This window comes from Mustelus asterias, chromosome 7 (assembly GCF_964213995.1).
Source record: "Mustelus asterias chromosome 7, sMusAst1.hap1.1, whole genome shotgun sequence".
Lineage (NCBI taxonomy): Eukaryota > Metazoa > Chordata > Chondrichthyes > Carcharhiniformes > Triakidae > Mustelus > Mustelus asterias.
The window spans coordinates 5857623-5868651 of NC_135807.1; the positions used below are offsets into that span (position 1 = coordinate 5857623).

Genomic DNA, 11029 nt, shown 5'->3' on the forward strand with positions numbered 1-11029 from the left:
CTTCCCAGGCAGCGCATTCCAGATTCCACCACCCTCTGAGGGCATCTTGTTAAAAACAAAATGGTGGGAAAACAGAGGGAGGATCATAAAGATTATGCCATTACAATCCACGTTTCTCTGATAAATACGCTTATGAGGCAAACTTCCTTCAATTTAGTCCATTAGGCCCCTCAATGATGAAATCACCATCTACAAGGCACAAGTCGGGAGTGTGATGGAATACTCTCCACTTGCCTGGATCGGTGCAGCTCCAACAACACTGCTCAAGACCATCCAGGACGAAGTAGCCCACTTGATTGGTACCAATTCACCACCTTAAATATTCACTCCCCCCACCACTGACCCTCAGTGTCAGCTGTGTGTACCATCTACAAGATGCACTGCAGCAACTCGCCAAGGCTCCTTAGGCAGCACCTTCCAAACCCACGACTGCCACCAACTAGAAGGAGCAAGAGCAGCAGACACATGGGAAAACCACCACCTGGAGGTTCCCCTCCAAGCCACTCACCAACCTGACTTGAAAATATATCACCATTCCTTCACTGTCGCTGGGTTAAACTAGGAACCCCTCCCTAACAGCACGGTGGCTGTACCTACACCACATGGACTGCAGCGGCTCAAGAAGGCACTCGCCACCACCTTCTCAAGGGCAACTAGGGATGGGCAATAAATGCTATCCCAGCCAGTGACGCCCACAGTCCTGAAATGAAGGAAAAGAATATTGGTTGAGGGATAAATATTGACCCGGATAGAGGGAAGAATTCCTTTGCTCTTCGTGAAATAGTAACACAAGGGCCGGAATTCTCTGGCCGTTCACGCCGGCGGGATTCTCCGGTCCCACCGGCAGCGCACCCCCACCCATGGGATTCCTGCTGGCACAGGGTGACGACAGTGGGAATTCCCAACAACAGCGGCGGGACCAGAGAATTCCGCCGTTAGCAAACAATGCGCCACCTCCTGCTGGCGGGAAACATGTGGCTGGGAGGCCGGAGAATCTCACCCGAGGACTTTTTCATCCAAAGGGGAGAGTTTATTATATCACCTGCGGTACCTCTGACACAGCGGCACTCCCTCAGACAGAGGACCACCCCGAAGCATTAACTGGTCTTTTGTTGTACACATGCTGCCTGATTGGATGAATGCACTAAGAGGTGCTGGGCTGCCTTTTGATTGGCTGACACCTATGGTTCTGATTATGCGTTATGTCTGGGGATTGGAAGAGTTTCATGGCACGGTGGCACAGTGGTTAGCACTGCTGCCTCACAGCGCCAGGGACCTGGGTTCAATTCCCGGCTTGAGTCAATATATGTGCGGAGTCTGCACATTCTTCCCGTGTCTGCGTGGGTTTCCTCCGGGTGCTCCGGTTTCCTCCCACTGTCCGAAAGATGTGCTGGTTAGGTGCACTGGCTGTGCTAAATTCTCCCTCAGTGTACCTGAACAGGTGCCGGAGTGTGGCAACTAGGGGATTTTCACAGTAACTTCATTGCAGTGTTAATGTAAACCTACTTGTGATACTAATAAATAAATGAGGATCTGGAAGGTGCTGCCTGAAAGGGCGGTGGAAGCAGATTCAACATAACCTTCAAAAGGGAATTGGATCAATACTTAAGGAAATATATTTTCAGGGATATGGGAAAAGGTGAAGGGTGTGTCTGGGAATGTAGGGAATAGATGGAGCACAAACATCATATAGAATCTTTACATGCAGATCGGCCTATCGAGTCTGCACCGACTCTCCGACAGCATCTTAGCCAGACCCTTTCCTCCGCCCTCACCCCGTGCACTTATCATGGCTAATCAACCCAAGTCACTCATCTTTGGACACAAAGGGGCTATTTAGCATGGCCAATCACCTAACCTTTGCATCTTTGGACTGTGGGAGTGGGATGTTCATTGAGATGTTAAGGGGTTGACATCCCAGGAGAAAACCGGAGCACCCAGGGAGGAAACCCAGATACGGGGAGAATGTGCAAACTCCACACAGGCAGTGACCCAAGGCTGGAAATGAACCTGGGTCCCTGGCGCTGTGAGGCAGCGGTGCTAACGACTGAAAGACACAAACAACGGTGGTTAGAAGGAACAAGCTGGAAGAAACTAGAATGAAGACTGAAGTGGATGGTGTCACACTGGAACAAGTAGATAAGTTTGTCCATTTAGAAGAAGAGTATGGTAGGTGCGATGCTGAAGTCAGAGGGTAGAGACGAGGGAAGCCACGGAGCGGTGGCAGACGTGTGAGCATGCAGCGAGACAGACAAGTGTGAGGTACCCCGTGACGTCAGGTCTTCTGGTCGGAGCAGCCCCCAGCAGGAGCGACGAGGCTGACCTGGGGTCCTTCAAAAGAGGCAGAGTGGGCGGGGAGCTCTCTGCACGTTTGGCTGGATGGGATGGCTGAGAGTGCGCACGCGAGAGAGAATAACTCGCTGGGGTTAGTTACTGTACCTGAGAGTCTGCTGCATGTATCGATCCGGGTCCTCGGCTGTGAAGGTGGTGAGGAACGTGCCTACAGGGAAATCCTCGCTCTGCCTAATCAGCTTCGGATTTGGGACAAACTGTGGACTTTCGTTCACATCAATAACGGTGATGGAGACGGTGGCGGTGGACTGAGGGGGAAGCTGAATGCCTTTTGTCAGGTCCACCTGATTTATAGCAATGACAGTCAGCACAAAAGCTCTGTTGGTTTCATAGTCAATCGGCTGTGAGAGGGGGAACGAGAAAGAGACGAGTGTTAAAAAAAATGCACAAACAAGTCGACATGAAAATAACGCACATCACTGCCAAACTCTTTTTAAGCTTGGCTTCTTAAATTCTGTAATTTATGACAGCAAAATGATACAAAACACATTTCTGGGACATAATTAACCTTCTGGAATGTTGACATCACAATATCAACAAATTAAATAACACATCAAATATTTTGCGGGTCATCTCAAATGGCTGACCTTTATCTCTTCTGCATCAGGACTGCGAGCGTAATCCAACATGATCCCTGCGAATAATGCGTCTTGCACAGTCGTTTTAAAATAGGCATGACTGCTACTATACAAGAGCGGCAGAAATAACAACTTAATTCCTGGTATCAAGGTGGAGAGAGCTACAGGAAATCCAACCCCACACAAAAAAAAACACACTGTTTGTTTGGGTATCTCATCTTCCACCAGGACTGATAATCTCAATTCTGTGAAAATTATCAGTAAAATAAAAAGCTTTCTGGTTGTCACCAATGCCCTTTAGGGAAGGAAATCTGCCATCTTCACCCGGTCTGGCCGACATGCGATTCCTGACTCCACAGCCAATGTGGTTGATTCTTAAATGTCCTCGGAATTGGCCAAAAAGGCCACTTAGGTACTGCTCACAACAGACGGAGTTTAGAAGAGAGTGAGGGGTGACCTTATTCAAACATACAAGATCCTGAGGGGGTTTGACAGGGTAGGTGGTGAGGTGTCACACCATCTGGCGCAGTGGTTAACACTGCTGCTTCACAGCTCCAGGGACCCGGGTTCGATTCCCGGCTCGGGTCACTGTCTGTGTGGGGTTTGCACATTCTCCTCGTGTCTGCGCGGGTTTCCTCCGGTTTCCTCCCACAGTCTAAAGATGTGCGGGTTAGGTTGATTGGCTGTGTTAAAAATTGCCCCTTAGTGTCCTGACGTGCGTAGGTTAGAGGGATTAGCAGGTAAATATGTAGGGATATGGGGGTAGGGCCTGGATGGGATTGTGGTCGGTGCAGACTCGATGGGCCAGATGGCCTCTTTCTGCACTGTAGGTTTTCTATGATTCTATGTCCTTACCAGTGGGAGAGTCTTGAACAAGGGGACAGAGCCACAAGATAATGGGCCGGTCATTTAAAACTGAGGTGCGTAGAAATTTCTTCTCGCAGAGGGTGGTGAATCTCTGGAATTCTTTGCCCCAAAGGATAGGGGAGGCTGGATCATTAGATTTAAAATGGAGGTGGATAAATATTTGATAGATCGAGGAATAGTGGGCTATGGGCAAATGGCACAGAAAAGGAGTTGAGGTTGGCAGAGGTAATTACGGCACAAAGGATGCATGCTAAGATATGGATTGGCTGTATCCTAACTGATTGAGGTTTGAGGGGCTGAATGGCCTCTTCCTGTTCCCATTAAAAAAATGAGAGCACACAGCTAGGGGCAGAATGGCTATTTCATTTTAAATGGCAGGTCTTGTGGCACGGTGGTAGCCCCTACCTCTGAACAGAAGCTCCGAGTTCAAGTCCAACGGCAGGACTTGTTGGCCACGGAAAGAGTGATCATAACAGCTCAACAGGCTGATGATCAGCTTGGGAATGCTTACTACTTCCCTCACTATTCCCCCAAAGTGTTAAAGAACAGTATGGGTTCGAAGGTGCACCAGAAATAGAAATTGTCATGGCTGCAAGAGCCTTTTAAAGAAAATTGGACTTGGCTACATTTTCACTGGAAATCTGAACTATTAAAAACATCGCTCCCAGTTTCAGAACACTTCCGTTTCGGCTACCTGACTCCCAACATACAGGATAGCTGATTTCCCTCAGGAATGCTCTCCAACATTCTGACATAAAGTCCTTGAGCATCGTTAATCTGCTTAGAAACCATCTCCTCAAAGCTCTAGGTTCCCAGGGAAACAAGCGATCCAGCAATGTCGTGCACACAAACAGGGAGCACTTGGGAAGCTCATTGCTGTGCAGCTTAACAGGCAAGAATCCCTTTCTGCTCAGGGACTTGGGCTGATTCACGGGGATGGTTCCGGGAGAACGTGGGACTTGACTCACGTGGGTAGAGTGGCGAACGGGCAGAGGTTATCTCTAAAAGCAAAGACCGCCAGCAGATTCCATAAAGGAGATGTTCGAAATGGTGAGGGGCTTGGCCAGAGGAGATAAGGAGACTCTCCCTCCCTCAACAGCCTGAGGTGACATGAGCGAAAGCTCTCTTTTACGCAGCAAGTTCATTCATGGGACATGGACGTCGCTGGCTGGCCAGCATTTATTGCCCATTCCTAGTTGCCCGAGGGCCGTTGAGAGTCAACCACATTGCTGTGGCTCTGGAGTCACATGTAGGCCAGACTGGGTAAGGACGGCAGATTTCCTTCCATGAAAGGACATTAGTGAACCAGATAGGTTTTTCCCGACAATCGACAATGGTTTCATGGTCATCAGTAGATTTTTAATTCCAGATATATTTTTTATTGAATTCAGATTCCACCATCTGCCGTGGCGGGATTCGAACCCGGGTCCCCAGAACATTAGCTGGATTAATAGTCCAGCAATAATACCACTAGGCCATTGCCTCCCCAAGTGGTTAGGATCTGGAATGCGCTGTCAGAGTGCATAGTGGAGGCAGATTCAATCGCGGCTTTCAAAAAAAAAGACTGGATAATTATCGGAAGAGAAATGAATTGCAGGACCGCACGGTGAAAAGGGTGGTGGGACTGGACGAGTTGCTGTTTCAGAGAGACAGCACGTGCACAGTGGCTGAATGGTCTCTTCCTGCGCTGTTCACTTTGCCAATTATTTTTAAGGAGGACTGAGGAAATGATAAAGCTTAAAGACTTGCACCAGAACAACACATGTCCCAAAAACAAAGAGTTAAAATCCACTGAACTATCTTAGAAATATGTTCTGCCGATAAACATGGGTGGCTAATTTGATGCACAGCAGGATTCCAGAGTCAGTAAAATTAGACGATGACCAGTTAATTTGGCCCATTATGTTTCCCACCACTGCATTCACTGGATTTCACTCATCATCTGAACTAATTTTGATTTGATATATTAGAAACATAGAAAAACTACAGCACAATACAGGCCCTTCAGCCCACAAAATTGTGCCGAACATGTCCCGACCTTAGCGATTACTAGGCTTACCTATAAGCCTCTATCTTACTAAGTTCCATGTACTTATCTAAAAGTTTCTTAAAAGACCCTATTGTTATGCATATTAGGATTCAGTGAAGAGCATTGTTTCTTGCACGTTATACAACGCGCATCATACATTGGGAAGGGAAGGAGAGAATGCAGAACGTAGTGTTACAGTCATAGCTAGGGTGTAGAGAAAGATCAATTTAGTATAAGGTTGGTCCATTCAAAAGTCTGACAGCAGCAGGGAAGAAGCTGTTCTTGAGTCGGTTGATATGTGACCTCAGAATTTTGTATCTTTTTCCTGGCGGAAGAAGGTGGAACAGAGAATGTCCGGGGTGCGTGGGGGTCCTTGATTATGCTGGCAGGTCATTGGCATGTCTTTCAGACAGTGACTGGAGCACCCGGAGGAAACCTACGCAGACATTGGGAGAACGTGCAGACTCTGCACACACAGTGACCCAAGCCGGGAATCGAATCTGTAAGGCAGCAGGGCCACCCCACGATGGTGCCCTCTTTCATAGGGTGAACCCTATCCAGTGATCGGCCAGAATACCGCTGCTAGCAACACCTGAGAGGATAAATGGAGGAGCATTAAAACAGTGTCATCTGAGACCTCTGGGGCTGATCTCCCCTGCCCCTTGACAAGGCATTCCAGGCCCAAATACGGGCCATGCTCAGGGCTACCGGCCAGGGATGGAACCGATGAAGCTTTAGCGGTAATGGCAGAAGAACTAGGACCTCCAGGGCCAATGGCCGCTTCCAGACAAAGGAGGGTCCATCAGGAAGCGGAGTTGTATTTCCTTACAAGCACAGGTGAGGAAGACAATGGAAAACCATCTCATGGATTCTCCTCCCTCCCCGAGTCATCATGTTCGTCGACGTGGAAGTGGGAGGGTGCGCTGTGCAACTGAAAAGATGAGGACTGAGGTGGTGTACAGAAATGAGACAACATGTTTTTAAAACATTTTGTTTCGTGTCATCGAGGATATACTAGCACTGGAGGGGGTGCAGAGGAGATTCACTAGGTTGATTCCGGAGTTGAGAGGGTTGGCTTATGAGGAGAGACTGAGTAGACTGGGGCTACACTCATTGGAATTCAGAAGAATGAGGGGGATCTTATAGAAACATATAAAATTATGAAGGGAATAGATAAGATAGAAGCAGGGAAGTTGTTTCCACTGGCGGGTGAAAGTAGGACGAGGGAGCATGGCCTCAAAATAAGGGGGAGCAGATTTAGGACTGAGTTGAGGAGGAACTTCTTTACCCAAAGGGTTGTGAATCTGTGGAACTCCCTGCCCAGTGAAGCAGTTGAGGCTACCTCATTGAATGTTTTTAAGGCAAGGATAGAGAAATTTTTGAACAGCAAAGGAATTAAGGATTATGGTGAGCGGGCGGGTAAGTGGAGCTGAGTCCATGAAGAGATCTTATTGAATGGTGGAGCAGGCTCGAGGCACCAGATGGCCTACTTCTGCTCCTAGTTCTTATGTTCTGATAAAACTTCAGGTTTGACTTCCCCTCCTCTCTCGCCAGCCAATAGGCAAGAGGTGCAGAGTTTTTAGCTAAATCCTGAAACAGAAGCACATGCCTCACCTTGACAACGGTAACCAGACCATCATTACTGACTGGATCAGTCGGCACAGAGAAGTGTCCGGTCGGATCTCCCCCAGTTATTTTATAAACCGCATTCCACGCTTGAGTGTGAGGATGATCCTTATCAGTTACTGTCAGGTTCGATATGATGATATCCATCCGATTTTCCGGTACTTCTCCATAGAACTACGGACACAAAATGGAACAGGTTAAGCCTCTACACTGTCACACAATGAAAAAAACGTTTGATTTAGACACAGATCAATATACATTACCACAATTAAATTTTCTGCTCTGTTTAACAGAGGATGTTTTCCCTGGCGATCACAGACAAGATTCTGAAGGGGGTTTGATTGGGTGGGTGCGGAGAGATTGTTACCGCTGGTCGGGGAATCTAAAACACGGGGGCACAGATTCGGGATAAGGGGCTGATCGTTTAGGACTGAGAGGAGCAGGAATTTCTTCATTCAAAGGGTTGTAAATCTTTGGAATTCTCCACCCCAAAGGGTGTGGATGCTCCATCATTGAACGGATATAAAGATTAGATTTCTTGATCAATAAGGGGATCAGGGGTGATGGGGAAAAGGCAGGAGAATGGGGATGAGAAAAATATCAGCTATGATTGAACGATGGAACAGACTCGATGGGCCGAGTGGCCTATGCCTGCTCCTACATCTAATGGCCTAAAGCTAGGATAGACAGATATTTGATTTTAAAATTTATTTATTAGTCACAAGTAGGCTTACATTAACACTGCAATGAAGTTACTGTGACAATCCCCTAGTCTCCACACTCCGGCGCCTGTTCGGGTACACAGAGGGAGAATTTAGCACGGCCAATGCACCCTAACCAGCACGTCTTTCGGACTGTGGGAGGAAACCGGAACACTCGGAGGAAACTCATACAGACATGGGGAGAACGTGCAAACTCTAAGCTGGGAATTGAACCCGAGTCCGTGGCGCTGTGAGGCAGCAGTGACAACCACTGTGCCACCCTTTGTCTCTCATGAATCCACTGACATGGGGTGTGGGCAAGGTTGAGGATCAGCCACGATCGTATTAAATGGCGGGGCAAACTCAATGGACTGTGTGGCCGGCTCCTGCTTCTATTTGTCTTCTACTTTTGTGAAAATAACTATTTCTATCAGTCCAAATATCAAACAACATTCACAGTCACTTCCTTACAAGGCACCAACTTCATTTTTATTCATTTGGCGTGGGTGTTGGTGGCAGGACAGCATTTGTTGCCTGTCCCTAATTGCCCTTGAATGGAGTGGCTTGTCAGGGCCACCTAGAGGGCTTTGCTGTGGTACTGGAGTTATATGAAGGCCAGACAGGGTAAGGACATTGGTGAACCAACTGGGTTTTTCCAACAATCGACAATGGTTTCGTGATCATGAGTAGTTTTGGGCCCCATACCTAAAGATGTGCTGGCCTCTGAGGGGGTCCAGAGGAGGTTCACAAGAATGACCCCAAGAATGAAGGGTTTGTCACATGAGGAGTGGTTGAGGAGTGTGGGTCTATACTCGATGGAATTTAGAAGGATAAGGGGGGGGGGGGGGGGTGGGGGGGAGAAAGAGATCTAATTGAAACTTACAGAATACTGAGGGGCCTGGATAGAGAGGATGTTTCCACTAGTGGGAGAGACTAGAACCCGAGGGCACAACCAGAGTGAAGAGACGCTAAAACGGAGAGGAGGAAGAATTTCTTCAACCAGATGGCGATGAATCTGTGGAAGTCATTGCCACAGGAGGCTGTGGAGGTCAAGTCATCGAGTGTCTTTAAGATAGAGATAGATAGGTTCTTGACCAATAAGGGGATCAAGGGTTACGAGAAGGCAGGAGAATGGGGATGAGAATCTTATCAGCCATGATTGAATGACTTAATGGGCTGAATGGCCTAATTCTCCTTTATCTTATGGTCTTAATGCCAGATTTTCTTTTTATCGAATTCAAATTCTACTATCTGCTGTGGCTGGATTCGAACCCGGGTCCCCATGAGCTAGTTTCTGGATTAATAATCTAATGATAATATCACTAGGCCATCGCCTGCCCAGCCACCATGACGAGGGTCTAGCTTCTGTTTCCAGATTTTATTAATTAATTGAATTCAAATTCCAGCAGCTGTCGTGGTGGGATTCGAACCCGGGTCCCCAAAGCATTAGCCGGGGTCTTTGGATTACTAGCTCATGACAGCATCACTAGGCACCCATCCCCTTTGGATCCCCTTTAACTATTAAGAAAGATTTGCACTGACAATAAATGTACTTTGTTTCAAAGATGTACCAACCACCTGCTCAACACTGCACAGAATGTTTGACTGTGAAATGTCATTGATTAAAGGGCATGTGGAACTATACGTCTGCTAAGCTACACATGCTGATTAATGTCTTTGAGAGCACTTTGTTCAAATATAAATATAGACGTGAAGCGAAACAATTGATGTGTTGAAATGTGAAGGGAATGTTCAGCCAGGCTTTTTCCCCAAAGTGTTACTGAGGCTGTCGTTGAATCATACAGCAGGGCAGGCCATTCAGCCCAGCACGTTTGTGCTGGCTCTTTGCAAGTTATCCATTTAGTCTCACTTACAGCGAGACCCCCCCCCAAACGTTCCCTTAAATTATTAATCATAGCGCCAGGGACCCGGGTTCAATTCCAGCCTTGGGTGACTGTGCGGAGTTCTCCCCACGTCAGCGTGGGTTTCCTCCGGGTGCTCCGGGTTTCCTCCCACACTCCAAAGATGTGCAGGTTTAGGTTGATAGGCCATGCTAAATTGCCCCCTCAGCGTCCCAAGATGTGTAGGTTAGAGGGATTAGCCATGGTTACAGGAATAGGGCAGTGGGATGGTCTAGGCCTGAATAAGGTGTTCTTTTGGAGAGTCGGTGCAGACTGAATGGTCTCCTTTGGCACCGTCAGGATTCTATGCAGTCCCTGGGCTGGCAGTTGAACCGTCTAGTCCACCACTCCAGTTGGGTGTAAAGTTTATTTATCAGTGTCACAAGTAGGCTTACATTAACACTGCAATGAAGTTACAGTGAAAATCCCCTAGTCACCACACTCCTGCGCCTGTTCGGGTACACTGAGGGAAGATTTCCCAAGGCTAATGCACCTGACCAGCACGGCTTTCAGACTGTGGGAGGAAACCGGAGGAAAGTCGCGCAGACACAGGGAGAACGTGCAAACTCCACACAGACAATGACCTGAGCTGGGAAATCGAAGCCGGGTCCTTTGCGCTGTGAGGCAGCAGTGCTAACCACTGTTTCCCCACACAGGCCCAACCCCGGATCTGAGATCCTGTAACAGGGGGCTGTGGGGGAATGGAGTAGGAGAGGAGTTGAGGCCGACTCGATCAGCCACGATGGTATTGAATGGCAGGGCAGGTTCGAAGGGCCTGGTGGCCTCACTCCTGTATCCATTTCCTGTGTTCTTGAGAGAGATTCTTCCTGAAAGCCAATTATGAAAGGGGCGGGGGGGGGAGAGAGAGAGAGAGAGAGAGAGGAAGAGAATGTGTGTGTGTGTGTGTATGGGACATGAATATTAGAGGACACAAGAGTCATGTACCCTCAACAATGCAATGATCAGGACAATTCA

At 48.0% G+C, this 11029-nt stretch overlaps 1 protein-coding gene across 1 annotated transcript in view; it reads right to left on the reverse strand.

Annotated features, from left to right (window-relative positions):
* Window positions 1-11029, reverse strand: part of LOC144495535 (cadherin-2-like) — a 225137-nt gene that overhangs the window by 41267 nt on the left and 172841 nt on the right. Inside the window, exons 8-9 of the mRNA XM_078215605.1 lie at window positions 7441-7626; window positions 2440-2693 (exon numbers count right to left, since the gene is read on the reverse strand). Coding sequence (XP_078071731.1) covers window positions 2440-2693; window positions 7441-7626 — 440 coding nt within the window. The remainder of the gene's footprint in view (window positions 1-2439; window positions 2694-7440; window positions 7627-11029) is intronic.